Genomic DNA, 22,635 nt, shown 5'->3' with positions numbered 1-22,635 from the left:
ATAGCCCTGCTTTGAGTCAGGAAAATGGATTATCCATTGCTTCACAGTCCCTTCTAACTCCAGGATTCTTTGTCTCTAAATCCCTTTTCATTGGAGAGACACTAGGGGGAGATAAAGTCAGCTCCACTGATCCAAATGCTAGAGAATATACGAGCAGCTTTGCAATGAAAACCATTGTGCACATCCTAAATCCCTCTCACTTCTTTTACATCCAGTTCCTGAGAGATCCTACAGGACAACCCTGATCAATGAGTCCCCTATCCTCAGCTACATGGACCTTGTGGGCTTCAGTTACCAGGTGGCCAATGGCATGGAATTCCTGGCTTCCAAGAACGTATGTATTGTGGACTGGGTGCTGAAAGAAACATACAGAGCAGACATTTCTATAGGGCTTTAATGTATCCAAAGTGCTTTACATACTCTATTAATCGATTCATCTACAGATATTTATCAAGTGCCAACCATGGGCCAGACCCTTTAGAGGGCATTGGAGTTACAAAGGGGGAAAAAACTGTTTCTACTCTCAAGCTGCTTCCATTCTATCCATTCAGTATGAAAAACCAATGAGTAGATATAGCTTTAGCTTTAGCATGTAAGCAGGAAGTCTTCCTGGTCCTAGAAATTTCAAGTTATTTGTTATATAATTATAGAATATTAAAGGATTCCAAATATGAATGAGCTGAAATGTTAGTTCATTGAATTAATACGGAATAGTGCTTAAAATTATACTTGATCCAGAGCAATGGAGTTTCTCTTGATGAATCATAATGATAAAGAAGAGAGGTGGTGTGGTAATAGTAGCTAAAGTGCCATGCTGTATACTATATTCTGGACTCCTGAGTCCTGAGATTCAAGTCCTGACTCATAAACACACTGGCTTGGAGACTTTGGGCAAGTCACCTAATTGCTCTGTGCCTTGGGCAACATTAAGATTATAGATTGCTTAACCCTAGAGGGTTTGCACTGGTCAAAGAAATTTCTTTGCTGGTAGGGTAGTTCCCTTCACCAGTGATATTAGAATCAATAGAAATGGGGTGTGAAAAGGGAAGGAACTAAACTGTAAATAAAAATCCATGTGGGGCCCATGTAGAAAACCACATATTAACCTTGTCTATGTTCTATTGTATTTTTGTTTATTTTGGTAAATATCTCCAGCTATATTTTCATCTAGTTCTAGAGTGTTTTAAGTCTTCAGGGAGGTCCCAATATAGCCATGTTTGGCATGGCTATATTTTGGCCATTTTTGATTCCACTGCCCTGCATCCAGATCTCACTGATCCTCAGAGCACCTTAAGTGATAAAAGTATTGCAGGTATTACACCAGTTTTTTAGATGACCTAATAGAGGCTCCTAAAGATTAACAAATTAAAATTTTAAAAATTCCTCAGTAAGACTTATGAGAAACAACACTATCCACATTCAGAGAAAGAACTGTGGGAGTAGAAATGCAGAAGAAAAACAACTGTTTGATCACATGAGTTGATGGGGATATGATTGGGGATGTAGACTAAACAATCACCCTAGTACAAATATCAATAATATGGAAATAGATCTTGATCAACGGTACTTGTAAAACCCAGTAGAACTGCACATTGGCCATGGGAGAGGGGAGGGAAAGAGCATGAATCATGTATCCATGGAAAAATATTCTAAATTAATTAAATAAAAATTTCCAAATTAAAAAAATCATACCAAAAAATCCTCAGTAAGTATCTATATATTCTAGGAAAAGAAATCCCCACATTTACCACACCAGAAAATGTATCTCTCTTTTGCTTTTTAAGTTCATCATTCTGCCAATGGGTGAGTGGGCTGATTCATCTTTTTTTTTTTTTGGACTTGTGATTTAAAAATTGCTTGGATCAGAGTTCTGGAGTCTTTTAAAGTTGGACTTCTCTAATATGTTATCATTATATAAGTCGTTCTCTTAGTTCTGCTCTCTCCTTCTTCCATCAGTTTATAAAAGTTTCCCTTCTCAGTTTGTTCTGCAATTGTCTGTTTTATCATTTATTATGGCATAAAACTATTTCATTCCAGTCTATTTATATGCCACAATTGGTTTAGTCATTCCGCAAAGGGAGGACACTCCTATTATAATTGGAAAATACTTAGCAAAATAAATAAAAATACAATAGAATACAGACAATGTTGATATGTGGTTTTCTATATGGATCTGCATAGATTTTTATTTACAATTTAGTTCCTTCTCCTTCCACACCTCTTAGTTTCCAAATTGTGGCTACCATGAAAGGAAGTGCTATAATATTACACAGAAACTTCTTTCTTCTATTTTTTTTTTGAGTTCTTTGAATTATAGACTTAGTCGTGGTATAGCTTGGTATAGCTATGGACAATTTAGTGATTTTATAAGCATGGTTCATATTACTCTCCAGAACAAATTTAGAGTTTTGCCCCCAGTTTTCCTCTAGCTCCTCCAACATTTATTATTTTCCTCTTTTTTTCTAATAAATAAAGTGGAACCTCAAAGTTGTTTTGATTTGTTTTTTCCCTAATTATAAATTACTTTGAGCATTTTAATCTGATTGGATTTCTTCCTTCAAAAACTACTTCTTCATATTCTTTAATAATTATCTTCTGAGGAGATAATCTTCATGAATTCAAATCTGGCCTCAGAAACTTAATAACTGTGTGACTCTGGATGAGGCACTTAACCTTGTTTGTCTCAATTTCCTCATCTGGCAAATGAGCTAGAGAAGGGAATGACAAGCCACAACAGTAGCTAAGAAAACTCCATGACTGAAAAAGGATTGAACAATAACAAAGGTTAAATGACTTGCCTAGCTCACACAACTAGCAAGGGCAGAGTTAGTTTACATGTTCCCCAATTCTATGTTAAGTACTCTTTCCATTATTCTGCATTACTCCTGGTTATCTCACTGGACTCTCCATATTCCAGAGTCTGTGCTATTTTGTGTAGTTCACAGTGGAAAGAACACTAGCTTTGGAGTCTGAGGTTCTGAGTTCAAATCCTACTTCTAATGTGGCATATTAATGCTATGGGACCTTGGGTAGGTTACTTTAATCATTTTGGGCCTCAGTTTCTTCATCTAAAATGATGAAGTTAGACTAAATAGCTTTGAAATCTTGGCCAGCTCTAATCTGTGAGCCTATGATTCCCTAATCTTTTGCTTTGTCACTGAATTCATCCTCAACATCTGCTTTCACCTCCATCCATGCCCTCACTCTTTAGCACATACCCAGATGGCCAAGAAAGCTTGGCTAGATGTCATTATTTTATGCACTAACCCTATCCTTCTCTTTTTGTCTCTGAATTGTCATGTGGTGTTTTGGAAGTGGTGAGCCCAACAGAGATCAGCTGGACAATAAGACCACATGTCTAAACCTGAGGGCCATTAGTGTTGGGCAGGGGGCTTCCTAGATGACCCTTAGACATTTTTTAACAAGTAACCTATGAAGAAAAAACTAGTAGTGAAAAGAGGACTAGCTCAATAGTCAAAGGATCTGGATTAAAATCCTGTCTCTGACATTTCCTACATATGTGACCTTGAGCCTTTCTCAGGCTGTTGGGTTTTTTTAACCCTTATCTTCTGTCTTAGAATTGATACTAAATATTTGTCCTAAGGCAGAAAAGTGATAAGGACTAGGCAGCTGGAGTCAAGTGACTTGCCCAGGGTCACACAGCTAGGAAGTGTGAGGTCAGATTTGAACCCAGAATCTCTTATCTCTATCCCTAGCTCTCCATCTACTGAACCACCTAGCTGTCCCATCTGCTAAGTTGTTTAAGCTCTCTCAGTTACCTCATCTGCAAAATGAGAGAGTAAAACTAAATGCCTATGAAGGCTCTTTCTAGCTCTAACTCCTATGATTCTATAATCTACAGTTTTAGGGGGGTGGATTACTGCCCTTATTTCCTTGCCCTGAGAGACCCCACAAACAATGCCCACTAATCAATCAGCCAATCAGTAACTTGAAATTAAGTACCATCTGTGTGCCTAGGCATCCATTATAAAAATTAGTTAGAAAAGATGTAAAAGTCACAATCACTGCTCAGGAGCATCTTATGATCTAGGTGGAAAAAGAAGGTATACATATGTGAAACCTTAACCTGGCAACACAAGGTTAGTAATGCGATGTGATTAATTGCCAGGTAGGTAGCAAAAAGAACAGAACAATGGGCCTACAGTCAGGAAGACCTGAGCTTAAGTTCTGCTTCGGACATTAGCTATTTGACCCTGTGCAATAATTCACTTAACCTCTATTTGTCTCAGTTTCTTCAACTGTGAAATAGGAAAAATAAAAGCACCTATTTCCCAGGGTTGTTATAAGGATCAAAGGAGATGTTTGTAAAGCACTTAGCACAGTGCCTGACACAGAGAAAGTGCTTTGATATACACGATATTCTCTCTCTCTCTCTCTTCTCTTTCTTTCTTTCTTTCTTTCTTCCCTTCCTTCATGTCTTTCTTTCTAAAAATATGAATATAGATTAGAATAGTTATGGGATTTCAAAGAAAGGAAAACTGGTATGGACTGGAATAACCATAACATTCTTTTATATAGTACTTAAAAATCTACAAAGTACTTATATATGATGCTTTAAATTTCCAAAGCTATTCTCTCTCTCTCTCTCTCTCTCTCTCTCTCTCTCTCTCTCTCTCTCTCTCTCTCTCTCTCTCTCTCTCTCTCTCTATCTTTCTCTCTCTCTCTCTCTCTTCCTCTCTCTCTCTCTCTCTCTCTCTCTCTCTCTCTCTCTCTCTCTCTCTTCCTCTCTCTCTCTCTCTCTCTCTCTCTCTCTCTCTCTCTCTCTCTCTCTCACACACACACACACACACACAATGGGAATAAGATAATACTTGTAGTTATTCCCATTTTGCAGATAAGGAAACTGATGCTTAAAAAGGTTAAGTACACGTCCAATGTCATACAGGTAATAAATATGTCCAGTCCACTACTCAAACTCAAGTCTCTTGATCCTGAGAACAACTCTTGTTCATCCTCACCTCACTGTATCTCGTTTAGGGAAGGCTTTCTTGAGGAGGTTCTTAGGAAGGAAGGACAGGCAGAAATGAGGTGAAGGGACAACCCAAAAAGGAGAACACCATAAACATAAGCCCAGAGCTTGTAGAGAATGTAGTGTTCAAGTGGTGATAGTAAGGAAATCTTGCTGGTTGGAACTAAGGATCCTGGGTTGAAGAACAGAGAAAGTCAGAGGATGAATTAATGGTGGCTCTCCTAGAAAGAGAGGCAGCTAATGGGCAGAGTACTTGGCCTGAAGTCAGGAAGACTCATCTTCATGAGTTCAAATTTGGCCTCAGACACTTACTACTGGCTGTATGACCCCAGGACACTGAAGTGGTTTGCCATTTCCTTTTCCAGCTCATTTTACAGATAAGGAAACTAACCCTAACCCTAACCCACTATTTGCCTCAGTTTCCTCATCTGTAAAATGAGCTGGAAAAGGAAATGGCAAACCACTTCAGGGTCTTTGCTGAGATGGTCCCAAATGGGGTTACAAAGAGTCAGACACAACAGAAACAAATCAATAACAATATCCTAGAAATATGGTATTGGGTTGAAGTGGAAATAACCATCAATATGAAGTTAAGTTAGCTGGGTTCTAATCCTAGTTCTACTTATAACTACTTCAATGACTTTGGGCAAGACCCACTCCCTTCTGGACCTTTCCTCCAAAGATTGTTGAAAAGGTTCTAGTTTCTTCATCTCAAAATGAGAGTTGGGTCACATAATTTCCAACATCCCTTCTAGCTCTCAGTGTTAGGAGAGGAGTTTCTATTTAGGATCTTAGTTAGAAGACATTAGAGATTATCAAATCTGATCCCTTCATTTTACAAATGAGGAAACTAAGGCCCAGAGAGGGGAAGCAGCTTGCCCAATGAGTAATAAAGTATGGATGACATCATGCCCTACAAGTTCTGACCCATGGAAGTGCATAACCATGGTCCAGGCTACAGGAGGAAGTAGTTTTAACCATTTCGGGTGTGTCTAAAGTCTAGAACTCCAGAATCTCCCTTGTCCTTTCTACTCTTACTTCACATGGCTCACAGCTTTTAGGATGGAAGCTCCTTGAGGGCAGGGACAGTATTTTTTTACTCTCCTTGTACCCTTAGGGCTTAGCATAATTTCTGGCACATAGAATGGGCTTATTAAAATGCGTGTTGACTAATTGACTAACAAGATCCCAGCTATTCTATTTCCTTAGTATGGTCTGAACCTGACTTCTTTCTATGACAGTGTGTTCACCGAGACCTAGCAGCCAGGAATGTACTTATCTGTGAGGGCAAACTTGTCAAGATCTGTGACTTTGGCCTGGCCCGGGACATCATGCGTGACTCCAACTACATCTCCAAGGGCAGTGTGAGTAACTTCTCCACTCTTACCCCAGGTTTCAGGAGAGAGAGACATGTAGCCAGGCAGATTATAGATACAGAAGGAGGAAGGAAGAGGAGAGAGAGAAAGGGGGAGGGAGAAGAGAGGAGAGAGAAGAGGAAAGAGTTTGGAGAGAGAATGAAGGAAAGAGATACAAGAGAGAGACAAAGACAGAAAGAGAGAGTAAGAGAAGGGGAGAGACAAAGAGAGACAGAAATAGAGAACGAAAGAGAAAGGATGAGCAAAGGGAAGAGAGAGAACATTTAAAAAAAAAGTATTAAATACTAATTGTGTCCCAGGCACTATACTAAGTGCTGATGATACAAATCCAGCTCACAAGACAGTCTTTTCCCTGGAGAGCTTACATTCTAATGTTGAAAGGCAAAAAGATCAAGGAAAGCTAGAGAGGGATAGGTGTACACTTCCATGGCACAAAGTGGAGATGGCCAACAAGTGAAGTAGAGGCCTGATTCCACACAAGATGAAGTGCAAATGCATCTGTATGAACCCAATGGTCCTGGGGCAGGGTCCAAAGTTGAGGAGGTGGGACAGAGAGAGACATGAAGATGGTGGCCAGCACATCGGTCTCTTTCACTTGCAATAATGGAGACTCTTGGGCATGTGACTATTTGTCTTGGCTCCCTTAGTTTTGCTAAGCAGAACATTATTCCTCAAGTTCTCTAGGTTTCCCTTCTTGGGGAGGGACAACAGCAGAGATAGCCCCCAAACTATGCAGGTTTAATTTGGGAATACACTATGAAATCTGCTTGGACCCTACTTTCTGCTCCAGGCAGAGGGATCTCCCCAGTTCATACTGACTGAAACTCATTGTATTAATAAGGGAGGATAATTCATGCCTTGCCTTCCTCAACAGCATGTGAATTTCAAGTGAGGAAATGTCTGCAAAATTACTGCCAATGTATGCTCATAAATTTGAATTCCAGGCAGGAAAAGGATGGGCATTCTTATAGCTGAGTCCCAATCAAGCCTGACTTTTAAGTTTTCTTCCATTTATATCCCAACTTTTCTAATGAGAGGCTTGCCTCCCAACGCACTTGTCAGGGAAGTGCCTCCTTCTAGATCTCTCTGCAGCTGTTACTGCTCTATGCCTGGTGTCTTTCCCCTGAGTCATCAGAGGCAGAGGGTGGGGTTTCCAAATAAGAGAAAGAAGAAAAAAACACAGAAATTTGCAAAGTTCAGAACTCATGAGCTACAGAACATGAAGATCTCAGCCTAAAATACCCTTAGCTTGTCCATGTAGGCAGGACAAGCTTTCTGGGCAATAGAGTGAAAAATAGTCTTGATCTAGTCTCGTTGTGACCTCCGGCAAGTCACTTAGCCTTCCCTTTCACCCAGAGCCCCTGTTTTCTTATCTATAAAATGAAAGAGGTTGGACTATATCCTATATCCCTCCCTCTCAAGCAATAATTCTTGATCTTCTCTGTGTCCCAGATCCTTTCTCAGTTTGGTAAAGTCTATGGAGCCTTTCTCAGAAAAAAAAAAAACATTTAAAAATATATAAAATGAAGAAGATTACAATGGAAACCACTAATATTGAAATATAGTCATCATAACATTAAAAAAATCACAGAGCTGAGATTAAGAATTGCTGATTTGTATTGATGATCTATGAAGCTGCCTGAATAACTTGGAGTAATTCACTTCACCTTTCTGGGCCTCAATTTCCTCTTCTGTCAAATGAGGAACCAACTGTCATAATGAGGGGTAGAGATCAATGCCCACCCAATGCCCTGTGCTGGGTGACATGGAAGCAACCCAGAGGGATAACTGATTTAGTAAAAGATGGTCCTCCAGTAGCCATCATCCATGCCATAAATTTATTAACAGCAGGCCTATGTATGGCTAAGGTCCATTGCAGCAATAAATAATTTGATGACTTTCCATCTGCTTCCAGTCTTGTCCTGGACCTATTCAGTGGCTGTTGCCCTGAAACTTTGTGGGGAAAAACCTGGTTTGTATCTTCATAATTCCTTGGCTCTTGTATAGAAGAACTGTGAAGTTCATGGGGAAGGAAGGAAGGAAGGAAGGAAGGAAGGAAGGAAGGAAGGAAGGAAGGAAGGAAGGAAGGAAGAAGGGGAGGGAGGGAGGGAAGGAGGGAGGAAAAAGGGAGGGAGGGAGCAAGGAATGGAGGGAGGGAGGAAGGAAGGAAGGAAGGAAGAAGGGGAGGGAGGGAGGAAATAAAGGAGGGAGGGATGAAGGAAGGAAATGAAGGGAGGGAGGGAAAAAGAAAAAAAGGAGGGAGGAAGGAAGGAAGGGAGGGAGGGAGGAAAGGAGGGAGGGAGGAAGGAAGCAAGTAAAGAAGGAAGGAAGGAAAGAAGGAGGGGAGGGAAGAAGGAAGGAAGGAAGAAAAAAGGGAAGGAAGGAAGGAAGGAAGGGAGGAAGGAAGGAAGGAAGGAAGGAAGGAAGGAAGGAAGGAAGGAAGGAAGGAAGGAAGGAAGGAAGGAAGGAAGGAAGGAAGGAAGGAAGGAAGGAAGGAAGGAAGGAAGGGAAAATGGAGGGAGGGATGAAGTGAGGAAGGAAGGAAAGAAGAAAGAAGAAAGAAGGGAGGGAGGGAGGAAGGGAGGGAGGAAGGAAGGAAGGAAGGAAGGGGGAGGAAGGAAGGAAGGAAGGAAGGAAGGAAGGAAGGAAGGAAGGAAGGAAGGAAGGAAGGAAGGAAAAGAGGGAGGGAAGAAGGAAGGAAGGAAGGAAGGAAGGAAGGAAGGAAGGAAGGAAGGAAGGAAGGAAAAGAGGGAGGGAAGAAGGATGGAAGGAAGGGATGGAGGGAAGGACAGAGGGAGGGAGGAAGGGAGGAAGGGAGAGAGGAAGGAAGGAAAAATGGAGGGAGGGAGGAAGTGAGGGAGGAAGGAAGAAAGAAGGGAGGAAGGAAGGAAGAAGGAAGGAAGGAAGGAAAAATGGAGAGGGGGAGGGAGGAAGTGAGGAAGGAAGGAAGAAAGAAAGAAGGGAGGAAGGAAGGAAGGAAGGAAGGAAGGAAGGAAGGAAGGAAGGAAGGAAGGAAGGAAGGAAGGAAGGAAGGAAGGAAGGAAGGAAGGAAGGAAGGAAGGAAGGAAAAATGGAGAGGGGGAGGGAGGAAGTGAGGAAGGAAGGAAGGAAGAAAGAAGGGAGGGAGGAAGGAAGGAAGGAAGGAAGGAAGGAAGGAAGGAAGGAAGGAAGGAAGGAAGGAAGGAAGGAAGGAAGGAAGGAAGGAAGGAAGGGGAGGGAGGGAGGGAAGGAGGGAGGAAAAAGGGAGGGAGGGAGCAAGGAATGGAGGGAGGAAGGAAGGAAGGAAGGAAGGAAGAAGGGGAGGGAGGGAGGAAATAAAGGAGGGAGGGATGAAGGAAGGAAATGAAGGGAGGGAGGGAAAAAGAAAAAAGGAGGGAGGAAGGAAGGAAGGGAGGGAGGGAGGAAAGGAGGGAGGGAGGAAGGAAGCAAGTAAAGAAGGAAGGAAGGAAAGAAGGAGGGGAGGGAAGAAGGAAGGAAGGAAGAAAAAAGGGAGGGAAGGAAGGAAGGAAGGAAGAAAAAAGGGAGGGAAGGGAAGGAAGGAAGGAAGGAAGGAAGGAAGGAAGGAAGGAAGGAAGGAAGGAAGGAAGGAAGGAAGGAAGGAAGGAAGGAAGGAAGGAAGGAAGGGAATATGGAGGGAGGGATGAAGTGAGGAAGGAAGGAAAGAAGAAAGAAGAAAGAAGGGAGGGAGGGAGGAAGGGAGGGAGGAAGGAAGGAAGGAAGGAAGGAAGGAAGGAAGGAAGGAAGGAAGGAAGGAAGGAAGGAAGGAAGGAAGGAAGGAAGGAAGGAAGGAAGGAAGGAAGGAAGGAAAAGAAGGAGGAAGAAGAAGGAAGGAAGGAAGGAAGGAAGGAAGGAAGGAAGGAAGGAAGGAAGGAAGGAAGGAAGGAAGGAAGGAAGGAAGGAAGGAAGGAAGGAAGGAAGGAAGGAAGGAAGGAAGGAAGGAAGGAAAAGAGGGAGGGAAGAAGGATGGAAGGAAGGGATGGAGGGAAGGACAGAGGGAGGGAGGGAGGGAGGAAGGGAGAGAGGAAGGAAGGAAAAATGGAGGGAGGGAGGAAGTGAGGGAGGAAGGAAGAAAGAAGAAGGGAGGAAGGAAGGAAGAAGGAAGGAAGGAAGGAAAAATGGAGAGGGGGAGGGAGGAAGTGAGGAAGGAAGGAAGGAAGAAAGAAGGGAGGGAGGGAGGAAGGAAGGAAGGAAGGAAGGAAGGAAGGAAGGAAGGAAGGAAGGAAGGAAGGAAGGAAGGAAGGAAGGAAGGAAGGAAGGAAGGAAGGAAGGAAAAGAGGGAGGGAAGAAGGATGGAAGGAAGGGATGGAGGGAAGGACAGAGGGAGGGAGGGAGGGAGGAAGGGAGAGAGGAAGGAAGGAAGGAAAAATGGAGGGAGGGAGGAAGTGAGGGAGGAAGGAAGAAAGAAGGGAGGGAGGAAGGAAGAAGGAAGGAAGGAAGGAAAAATGGAGAGGGGGAGGGAGGAGGTGAGGAAGGAAGGAAGGAAGAAAGAAGGGAGGGAAGGAAGGAAGGAAGGAAGGAAGGAAGGAAGGAAGGAAGGAAGGAAGGAAGGAAGGAAGGAAGGAAGGAAGGAAGGAAGGAAGGAAGGAAGGAAGGAAGGAGGGAGGGAGGGAGGGAGGAAAAAGGGAGGGAGGAAGGAAGGAAGGAAGAGAGGGAGGGAGGGAAGAAGAAAAGAAAGGAGGAAGGAGGAAGGAAAGAAGGAAGGAAGAGATGCAGGGAGGCAGGGAGGCAGAAAGGAAATTAAAAGACCTGGTTTAGTCCCTCTCAGGTTTTACTTAGTCTAATCCAATTCTCTATTCCTTTTCAATTCCAACCCATTTCCCTTCTGGACTCTCCCCTGTAACCAAAGGAGGTCATCAGGGCTTTGTCAGAGGGCAAAATTTTAGAGGGTACTGCCGATACACTGTCTTTCAGCACTGACATTTAGAATTCAGCACTTACTAAATAAATATAATTAATTAAAAAGGAAAGAATGAGATGATCAACTAGATGATAAATTCCTCTCTCCTCTAGCAGTCTAGAGGAGCTCTTTTTTAACACCAAGCTCCACCACTCCACCCACATAGCCACCTCACTGATAAGTGTTTGAAGGAATATTTTATGCTATTTGCTAGTTACCTTTGGCTGAAAGGGAAAGGGGAGAGGACAATTGGTTTTCCACCTTAGGAATAGCTCCAGGTTCAAATGAATCACAGCTATACACTGCCCCCTGCCCCATCACCACCTCCAGGAGTTACCTTCTCCCCTCCATCCACTGCAAAATAGTCAGGCATTGTAGAGTGCCTCCTATACAGTAACAGGTATGCAGAATTCTCTCCAAACAATTGTAGTCTTCATAAATAGGGGTAGAGATCTATGCCCACCCACTGCCCTGTGCTGGGTGGCATGAAGGCAGCCCAGAGAGATAATTGATTTAGTTAAATATAGTCCTCCCGTAGCCCTCATCCATGCCATAAATTTGTCAACAGCAGGCCTATGTATGACTCTCTCCATGTTCGATGGTAGATTTCCTCTCTGCAGATCCCTCATAGAACAAGACTAGAGTAGGACCTTGCCCCACTTCAGCCCCTGTCCATTGCAGCCATCTTGAGCCACAAGCCCCAGCTGTCTAGCCTGGGGCTTTTCCCATCAGTCTCCAGGATGGGGTTTACCATTCTCTCCTAACAGGAAATGAAACTTCAGTCCTTTGCAATCCCCCAGGCCAGACTTATTTCTGCATTGAGTTGCTTAAGGGAGCTGCTTCCCATTAACATCTGGGTTTCTGGCGCTCAGTTTCAGGGAAATCTCATGTGGGTGGAGGGAGATGAGGGAGATGATAATAATAAATTAATAGCAATAATAATGGTGTTTAAAAATAATAACATTTTTACCATGCTTTAAAGTTTGCAAAGTCCTTTACATATGTATGTATTTTTTCGTTCAACCCTGAAAGTAGGTGCTATTAATATCCTCATGTTATAGATTAGGAAACTGAGGCTATAAAGGTTATACACACAAGAGGCTTTGTGCTCAGGGTCACACAACTATTAAGTCCCAGAGACATGATTTGAACTCCTAGTCAGTTTTATGATTTCAGTGACAGGAAAGGTCAGACTTTGACCTACCGCATCATGCTCAGATCTCAATGATGCAAAGGAAATTCATATCCTTGGTATCAAATTCCCCTTTAACTTTTCTCCCCATGGGGACCATCTCTACAAGAAGACCAAAGTGTGTGGTGTGGAAAGTCTCCTTCAGACCACTAAAGAATACCCTCATGAGGCAGCTAAGGGCAGAGAAGGACTTTCTAGGTTAGTGATGGCAAACCTTTTAGAGCCAGAGGGCTGGGTCGTGCCCCCATCCCACCCCCCAGACTGAGTGCCACTGGGTGCCATGCCCCTCCCCCTCTGAGTACCAGGTACACCCTGTCCCCCCCCCCCCTTTACCCCATACTGGAGAGGAATAAAATGCTCCCATTGGGCTGCTGGGCAGAGGGGTGGGTAAAGTGAGGAATGTCCTCAGTGAGTGTGGAGAGGGGGAGGGGAGTGGTTCTAGCACTTCCTCCCCTCTAGCTCTGCCACCTGTGAGCTGCCCATCTTGCCCCCTGTGTGCTCCCATTGAGCTACTGGGAAGAGGGGCAGGTGATATGAAAAAAGAGGGAATGGGGAGAAGTTCTGTCCAAGTCCCTTTCCTAGTAACAAACTCTGGTGGGAGGAGGGGAGGAGGACAGCTGAGTGTGCCCTCAGAGAGCATTCTGTGTGCCATCTTTGGCACCTATGCCATAGATTTGCCATCACTGTCATAGGCTAACCCAAGCTTGATATTAGAGTACAGAACTAGTTGGGCATCTATAACCTCAAAAAGAACTCACTTGGGAGGTCAATACTAAGAATCTACAAGTGGATACTAAATGCCAGGTACTGTGTTAGATTTGGGGATTACAAAAACAGAAAAGATAGAGTCTGGTTGCAAGGAACCAACAGTATATCAGGAGAAATAACACATACATATAGAAGCATATGTACAGTATACACAAAACATGAGGGCAATTAGGCTTTCTCTGAAGACCTTTGTCAGATAACTTTCTGTGGGATAGTATTCTGGGTCCCAAGCCTTGTTCCAGGAAGAGGGTGGGAGGTTTTAAGTCTGTAAACCAAGAAGAGGTTGCTACCCAGAACAGTCTCTCCATATTTTAGAAACCTCAGAAGTAGCTAGCCATTTGCCTGATGACCTGGAAAAGAGACAAAGAGGAAGGAGAATAGCTACTGACCTTTGAAGTTACTGCTTCAAACCCTAGGGAAGTCCTCAATCAACTAGAAACCTTATAGTCCATAAATTAGCTGAGATTTTAGGGTTGGAATTGTACAGTCTTGAGTAATATCTCCATGTTTAAGAGTAATCATGAGAGGTAGATGTTGCTCTCTCCATGAGCTTGCAATTAGAGCAGTACAATGGAAAGAGCTCTGGGTTTGGAGTCTAAAGACCTAAGTTGGAATCCCACTGTACTACCTTGGAATCCCAATCTGCCACCAATGTTACTAGTGTAACTAGAATGGGTTGGTCTGCCTCTAGGAACCTCAGTTTCCTTATCTGTAAAATGAAGAGGTTGTATTAGATAGTTTCTGAGAATCCATTCCAGGGGGAGAGTTATTATTCTAAGAAATATGATTATTCTATCAGAAAAGGTTTGGCATCTCTTCCCCAGGTTCCTGGCTTAGAGGGTAAAGAACTGTCCTTAACTTGAATAAAGGAGACATTCTCAAATGAAGAAGGATCTCCATGGAATCAGTGCCTTCTGTTGGGTAGAATATGGACTTGTGGTTAGGCAGAGCCCTCTTCCATATTCATTGGATCACTTGTTGTTCCCTAGACTTTCCTGCCCCTGAAATGGATGGCTCCAGAGAGCATCTTCAACAGCCTGTATACCACCTTGAGTGATGTGTGGTCCTTTGGTATCCTTCTCTGGGAGATCTTCACCCTAGGTATGTGATCTGCCTGTCCATCACATCCTTGGAATGTCCCCTGAAACTCTTCCTTTGCCATATCCTTACCAAATGGGCAAGGGACCTGCCTTTGATCCTAGCCTACGTTCTCCCTGCCAGGAAGGTTATCTGACCTTTCCCCAGAGGTTCTGAGGTCCCCCATCATCATCTCATGTTCTCCAGTGTGCATTTGTCTTCATATCTCCAACCTCCCCCCCCCACTTTCCCAAGGGAACATCTTTGTCTAGGATGCAAAGGAAACACCTAGAATTAGGAAGCACACTTTCTCCTAACCTGTTCCAGAGAAGAAGACACCCTCTACTCCATTAGTCTGAAGATGAGAAGGTTCTGACAGCGCATGAATCTGGTTTTCAAAGACCTAAAAAAATTATATGAACAGAATAACTCCCAGAGTCATAAAGTATGCTTTCTCCTAACCTGTTCCAGAGAAGGCACTTTCTACTCCATTAGCCTAGAGAAGGATCTGAGGGAACATAACTGGTTTCCTAATACTTAAAGAGCTGTCATGTGGAAGAGATTAGTTTTGCTCACAGCAATCTCCTAAAGATAGAATGAGAACTAATGGAAGGAAGTCCCAGGGAGATGACTTCAGGTCAGGTTAAAGGACAACTTCCTGACTGACCAGTAATGGAACAGGTTGCTTGATCAAATAGTGAGCTACCCATCACTGGAGATGCTCAGGCAAAGACTGGACCTGGTAGAGGGTATTCCAGCACTGGATTGTAGATTGGACTAGATGTTCTTCTACTCTGAGTCTATTATTCTGTAATTTCCATCCATCCTGGCATTTATTTCCTGTGTGACACTTAATTTCTCTGGGTCTCATTTTTTTCCATCTAGAAAATAAAGGGAGCATTCTAGGTAATCTCTAAGGTCCTTTACAACTTTAAATTCTATGCTACTTGAATACCTTGAAGACCCTTTCCAGCTTTGATGCCCTGAAAATCTATGATTCTGTGATTCTTTGTGTACCTGGCAGGTGGCACCCCTTACCCAGAATTACCCATGAATGAGCAGTTCTATAATGCCATCAAGAGAGGTTACCGTATGGCCAAGCCCACCCATGCCTCAGAAGAAATGTGAGTATGACCTAAGGAATTCAGTCCCCCAACTCCTTGCCTCCACCCCTTTCTAAAACTAGCTTTTTAGGGACCCAGATTCTTGGTCCTTCTCAAACTCTCTTCTTTCCCTTTCAGCTATGAAATCATGCAGAAGTGCTGGGAGGAGAAATTTGAGATTCGACCTTCCTTCTCTCAGCTGGTCATTCTGATGGAGGGCCTTCTGGGGGAGGGCTACAAGAAGGTAAATTGTGGTCAGTCTCCTTATCATCATTCATTCAGAAGAGGGAGAGCGCACTGTCATCGAGGGGTGGGAGGTGAAGAAGGGAGACCAAGGAAGGCTTCCTGGAACAAGGAGATCTTACACCCAAGCTGGGCTTTATATCTTTAGATGCAAGATATATAAAGCTGGAAAGAGCCCCAGATCTATTTTTGCCCTGCATTCCTAATGTCCTTCCAGACCTTCAAACCTGACTTCTGAACTCAGTGTTATCACTTCTCCAGAGTATAGTTCAGGTCAGAGGTCAGTAGTCATTAAATTGCTATCTATATGTATGGCAAGATTCTGGTAATCAATATGAAGACTAAAAACAAAAACATCTCTCTCCTAAAGGAACTCAATAAGGAATTAAATAAATTCAGAGAGAACTAAAGACAAGGCACTTTGAAAAGAGGAAGAACATTAACAACTGGGAGGGCCAGCACTTAGCACAGTGTGGCACATAGTAGAAGCTTAACAGCTATTTATTGGATTATTTTGTTGGACTGGGAAGACTTTGGGAGGTGGCATTAGAACTGAGCCAGAAAAAGAAAAAAAACAAATTCTAAAAATTAAAGTTGAAGAGGTAATGCACACATATGAGGCTGAGAGGGTAGCTTGGCAAGGGATGGAAGGAGCCAGTGGGCCAGTTAGATGATCCAATCCAACTGGATTGGATTGAATCATAAAAGAAGTGTAGAATAAAAATATAGGAAAAAAGACCGAGAATACAGGCAAGAAACACTGATGGCTTCAGTCCCTTTCTCTGCAGACTGAGGAGTCAGGAGCACTTCCTGGGTTCCGATGCCCTCTGATTCTGAACTGCACCTGGTCTGATTGCTTACCCCTTCCTAGTGGTATCATTACCCAAGGCAACTACCTCCTGTTCCAAGGTCTCACTTTCTTCCTCCATGAAATAAGAGAGTCAGACTAGAAGATATAGATGGAAGTCCTTCTGGCTCTGACATCCTGTGATTCTGTGTCTCTAGGGAAGAGCTGGGAGAATCTGAATTTTTCTCCTATGCCTCACTAAGTTGTGTAGATGGAAGCAAAATGGGTGTGAGATCCAACCTTCAGCATAGTAGGCAAGCAGCCTGGGCCAGGCTCTCTGACAAGGCTGAAAAAAAATGAAGCTCCTCCCACCCCCAATTTTGTCTCCGTTTTACAGAGAAGGAAAGGGAGAGGGAGAAGGAGAGAGAGAGAAGGAGAGAGGTCCCGCCATGGTGGAGGCAGGAATGAAAGCTATATGGCCCCAATCATGATTATTTTGGAGTCCTTATTCTTGCTGAGTGTGGAGTAGGAGTTGGACCTTTGTCTGTGTCTTCCCCCTCCCTGAGGTCAAATAAAATGAGACACATATAGAAGCAGAAATTATTTGAAATGCACTTATTAGAATCACAGCATGTAGAATGTTAAAGCCAGAAGCATAGATTGTTGGAGCTCCAGCCAATACCATGTCCTCACCTTACCCTTTGTTCTCCTCATTCTCCATGGAGAGTAGAAGTACCAGCAGGTAGATGAAGAATTTCTGAGGAGCGATCACCCAGCCATTCTTCGTACCCGAGCCCAGCTCCCTGTATTTAGTGGCCCAAGGGGTCCCCTCGACACCAGCTCTGTCCTCTACACAGCTGTGCAGCAGAATGAGGGGGACAATGATTACATCATCCCCCTGCCTGACCCTAAGCCTGAAGGACCTGATGCAGCCCCACTGGAGAGTTCCCACAGCCTTGCCAGGTAAACTGAGCATTTTCTATCATCCAATGATCTACCATCAGGAAGTTCTAGCCCCATTGTAGTCTGTGCATCTTGATCTCCCACTATGGATAAAATCCTGTCTAGGCATAGTAAGAGGATAAAAAAAAAAAAGATAAATGGAGAATAAGAAGAAACAGATAGCAGGCAGCAAATCAGATTTTGTTTTTAAAGTCCATGCCCCATCACATGCTCCATTCATGTGCTCTAGAAGGATGAAAGCTTGACTAGACAATGGTTCATATGAAAAGAACTTGGGTGTCATAGCATCTCAAAGAGATAATGTGATCTTAGACTATCTGAAGGGTCCCAAACAAAGTTGATGATCGTCCTGCTGCCCCTAATTCTCAGTGGATCCCATCTGGAGTATTGTATCCAGGTGGGGGCATCATTTTTTAAAATAATATTTTCCCCTAAATTTAATGAAATTTTTAAAAAGTTTCGCATCCCAAATTCTCTCCCTTTTTCTTACCATTCTTCTTCCCTCTGTCCCCACCCCCCTCCCTGAGACAGCAAACAATCTGCTATAGATTGTACATATGTACATCTTTCCATATTATTCATCCGAGGATTAGGTGCTATTATTAATGTTCTCCAAGATTTTCTAAGATCATCGTCATCATTTCTTATAGCACAATAGTAGCCATTACAATCACGTATCACAATTTTTTCAGTCATTTCCCAATGGATGGACATCCCTTCAGTTTCCAATTCTTTGACACCACAAAAAGATCTGCTACAAATATTTTTGTATTAATATATTTGTACAAACAAGTCTTTTCCTTTTATATAGACATCATTTTTAAGGAAGAATATTGACAAATGGGAACAATTCAGGGAAGGAACCCTACTGTCCCCCACTGGTCCTTTACCAGTCTTGATTTTCTTCCAGCTCTACCCTTAATGAGGCCAACACATCATCCACCATCTCCTGTGATAGCCCCCTGGAGCTGCAGGAGGAATTAGACCCAGAATCAGAGGAGCCGGAAACAGAGCCAAAGCCAGAACCAAAGTCAGAGCCAGAGCCGGAGCCAGAACCTGAACCCAGGCCAATCTTGGATCACCAGGATCAGGGGCAGCCAGAGATGGAGGATAGTTTTCTGTAGCTGGAACTACCCAGGAGAAGAGCAGGCAACCCCAGCCCTGCCCCTGCTCTATTGAACCTCCTCTCTATTTCTTCTTCCCAGATGAATGTTGGCCTCCCTCGGGGGTGGAGAGGAGAAAAGAGGTGATGGCTGGCCCTTTTCTTTATGGGATAGAAGACTTCTAGCCCCAATGTGGCAGGGATTGGTCTGCCTTGAGCCCCCTGGGCTCTTCCCCAATGTCTTTCCTTGGGAAGAGGAAGGCAAAGGGCTTTTGCAGAGACTCCAGCAATGACTGTGGCTGCCTGTTCCCCTGTCCCTTCCTATTTCAACCAACCACAGTCTCTGCCTGAGACTTCTCTGGGGAAATGAGGGGATTTCTAATCCTGTTGAGGGAACAGGAGGACATTAGTGAACACCAATCAGCGCTGGAATAAGGCTATTAAAATATAGAGGAAGGTGTGAGCAGGGTAAGGAGTCCATCATCCCACCAGACCACCTCAGCCTCTGGCTTTCAGACTTACTTAGGAGTAGAGCCACATGGTGGCAATGCCTTAAGGCTCCTAGCAACTGTGCCTTCTGCCTGAGTCACTGGGTGGCGATGACTCTGCCTGCACTGGAACTGTCTGCCTCTTGGGAAGAAGAAAATTTTGAGGAGGGAAGAGGAGGGTCCCTCTAGACTTGACCCTGGTGGAGTGAGAAGGGCAAAGGACGTGGGGTCCCAGGATGAACATTATTCTGTGTGGTCCCCAGCTCATCTCCCAAGGATTAGGTGATCTCCACAGTCTCTTAACCTTTCCTAGAGGCTCAGCTGTGTAGGTACCCACAGAAGTCTCTTCTCCGTGGAAGAGAAGAAAAGTACATTAGAAACAGTCAACTTTGAACTCTTCGCCTCAGTCCTCCTGCTCTCATGCCAGCTGGCCTGGCCACTGCCTTCGTATTTTCCCTTTGATATCTGACTGAGGATCTATAGAAGGGGACTGTCTTCATGCTCCTTAGGTTTCTCATGTTTCCCCTGGTGACCCTAGTTCATCCCTACCCAACCCCACGCCACCCCCATCACCACGGGGTGAGCCAAAACAGGACTGATGGGTGGTTGTTTCAGGAAAGATCTGAGCTCGATCCAAGGTAGAATTTAGTGATCATAACTGTCCAACCATGTAGCAGGCTGCCTCAGGGAGTCCTTATCTCCAGATCACTGTGCATGTTGGGAATAGACTGGAAGAACATCCAGCAGGGATGATGGAAAGAGGATCCCTGCAGGGGATGGACAATTGGCCGAGATGGTTTCTGAAGTCCCTACCAAGTCTCAGATACGAAGTTTCCCTTTAATGGGTCACTGAACTAAGGGGCTCTTAGCAGAGCCATGTTACCAAGGCCGTTTTCTCTGCCTCACCTAGGGCCTGGGAAAATCTTGGGTTCTGGGGAGTCAAGATAGGGAAGCCTGCTTAAAAACTACAGAACCCACCTCTAGTGCTTATCACCTGGTTTACCTTGGACAAGCCATTTAGTTTACTTGTGCCTCAGTTTCCTCTACTATAAAATGAGAAGGTTGAACTAAATGGCCCTCAAAAACCGTTCTAACTCTCAAGCTAGATGATTCTGGATAATCTCCCATGCACATGGGCCCTATGTCCTTGGACAGAGTCAGGGCCTCCCATCCAGTCGGGTAGCCCCCTTATTCATCAGCCTCTAGTTTTCCTGACCATGTAACTGGGTGATGTCCTTGATTATCTCCATCCATTCACAAGGAACAGTGGCTACATTTGGGACTGAAATTAGGAATTATTGTTCTATGTGGCTTCTTCCTACCATTCCACGTCTTCCACCAGAGCAGCTTCACTTTAGGCTCCTGCTTCCCCATCTCTCGGGCCAGTTGGGGGCCCTGGGCTTAGAAAGTCTCAACACCAGGCAAACAAAAGGTGGGGTGTGGACTTCCCCTCTACCTGAGCCCTCTGAGGACATTTGACATATGGGCACATGTTCTCATGTTCCCAAGATGTTTTAACTTCATCCAGGCTCACAAGGAGGAAGATTTCACATTAACAAGGGATTAGATTTTGGGAGAACCCATGATTTTGCCTGCTTCCCTGACTCCTAGAGTCTACTCTTTGGCTAGCCTGCTGGTGTCCTCTCTTGGCCAAGGCTTTTCTTGGGACTGCAAAACTCAGATCTACACTAGAAAATGTGTTTCAAGACATCTGACAGCCCTGACCTGGACTCTTTCCTCCCCTCCTCCATTAACCTGCTCCACAGAGGAGGGCTGCATATGGGGGGCCTGCTTTGTATAATACTTGGTTTTTAATCTATGAGCACAAAGAGACAAGAATCAATACAGTCTGCCCATTCCTTCTCCCTGAGTGCAGTGGCAATGCTGGGACAAGTGGGTTAGGGTTTCCCTGGCCCTCTTGGCTAATGATGAAGGATATGACTGAGACAGCCTGGAGGGCCCAGCGCATGGGGTAGTGCTTGTCTGATGGACTCATTTGCCCATTGAAGTTAGAGTGGGATTTGTAGCAGAGAACTCTTACTATTTCCAACCCCTTCAGCTCACCAGGGTCCCCTCTTTTGACCCATGCTAAACCTAGACCAAGAAGATTTTTTAAAGCCAGGATTTCCTTAGTAAAAAATGTATTCCCACTGACTAGAGGCAGGGAACTGTCCCAGCTAAGACAAAACAATTGTCTTCTGGGTGTGGATTAGATAGTGGTCAGGGAGTAAGGACAGTAGATGAACGGGATGTAGGTAGCTAACTTGGCTGGATATACCAGCACACGAATACATGCACATAGGAATCTCCTCCCCTCCCCTTCCCTCCAGGCTCCCCCAACCCAAAACAATCTTCTTGAGGAGCCCGGAAAGATGACTGGGCAGGGACTAGCCCTGAGCAAACCCATTCAGAGCTTCTCAGTTCTCTGTACCTGAGCCCTTGGAGGGATGCCTGACTCTGTCAGTCTGTATTTAGACAGGGAGGGAACCATGGGTGGGAGGGAAGGCAATGGGAGGGCACTAAGGTACCAAAGATACCACCACCGCTAGCTTAAAGGTGTATGCTTAAGACTCACAATAACTCACATTTAAACAACCGAGATACTATTTTTTACACACTCAACTTTACATATCTGTATATGTTTTTGTTTTTGTTCTTTTTTAAAGGAAAGGTTTCAGTATTAAACATGGTGCTCTGGACCCTCTTGGTTGGCTGTTTCTTGGTGGGTCCTGAACCGAAGATTGTTGTGGCAGCTAGAAAAAAGAAGGGAAGGGAATGGAAGGGAAAGAACAAGCACTTATTTAGTGCCTCCTGTGTGCCAGACACTATGCTAAGCATTTTCTGAACATCTTATTTGAAGCAGGCGCTATTGTTACTCACATTTTATATTTCAGGAAACTGAGGAAGATAGAGGTTAAATAATTTGCCCAGGGTCATAGAGCTAGTAAATATGTTGAATCGGGTTTTCCGAACTCTAGACCCTGTACTCCATCCACTATGCCCTAGCCACTTAGCTACCTAGCTGCCAGGAATATTGTCTCCTGAGAACTCAGTGACATCTCCAAGGCACTTTGTACATTTAGTCTTCCAGGAGACAGGCCAAGCAGAGGACATTCATTGTCTCTTCCCTAGGGATCAGAGCCCCTTAGATTTCCCTTTCCTTCCACTAATATCATTGATTGCTGGTCTCAGACACTCTCTAGACTGGGCAAGTCACAACCCCATTTGCCTAGCCCTTGCCCTTCAGTCTTAGAATTGTTACTGAAACAAAAGGTAAGGGTTTAAAAAAATTGATTGGCTGACTCTGGCTCTCAGTAATCAGCTCCTTTCTGGGCACAGACAGCATTGGGTAAGGAGGCAGAAGAACTGAGTTCTAGACCCGACTTTGCCTCTAACTTGCACTCCATTCACCCTCTGTACCTGAGTTTCCTCATCTCTCAAATATAGAGACAATAATTCCTATCCTTGCCTTCCTCACAATGTTCTAAGGTCAAATTAAAAAATAAAACATTCTCACACATGTGAGAAATGCAGATGACAAAAAATTGAACAACTATTAGTATCCCAGATCATAGAATAGTGAAGCTAGAAGGGGTCTCAGAACATAGAATATTGGTGCTGAATGGACTCTTAAGACAATGGTTCCCAG

General features: G+C 44.0%; 1 protein-coding gene across 2 annotated transcripts in view; it reads left to right on the top strand.

Annotated features, from left to right (window-relative positions):
• PDGFRB (platelet derived growth factor receptor beta) overlaps positions 1 to 21,685 on the top strand; it is a 73,595-nt gene extending 51,910 nt beyond the window's left edge. For both annotated transcript variants that reach the window (XM_056811457.1, XM_056811458.1), the window contains exons 17-23: positions 216 to 334; positions 6,232 to 6,354; positions 14,213 to 14,324; positions 15,325 to 15,424; positions 15,542 to 15,647; positions 17,164 to 17,396; positions 18,307 to 21,685. In XM_056811457.1, coding sequence (XP_056667435.1) covers positions 216 to 334; positions 6,232 to 6,354; positions 14,213 to 14,324; positions 15,325 to 15,424; positions 15,542 to 15,647; positions 17,164 to 17,396; positions 18,307 to 18,520 — 1,007 coding nt within the window. In that variant the 3' untranslated portion in view covers positions 18,521 to 21,685. The remainder of the gene's footprint in view (positions 1 to 215; positions 335 to 6,231; positions 6,355 to 14,212; positions 14,325 to 15,324; positions 15,425 to 15,541; positions 15,648 to 17,163; positions 17,397 to 18,306) is intronic.
• Positions 21,686 to 22,635: the final 950 nt, after the last annotated feature.

Source organism: Monodelphis domestica, chromosome 1 (assembly GCF_027887165.1).
Source record: "Monodelphis domestica isolate mMonDom1 chromosome 1, mMonDom1.pri, whole genome shotgun sequence".
NCBI classification, from domain to species: Eukaryota; Metazoa; Chordata; class Mammalia; order Didelphimorphia; family Didelphidae; genus Monodelphis; species Monodelphis domestica.
This window is presented reverse-complemented; position numbering and strand designations above follow the sequence as displayed.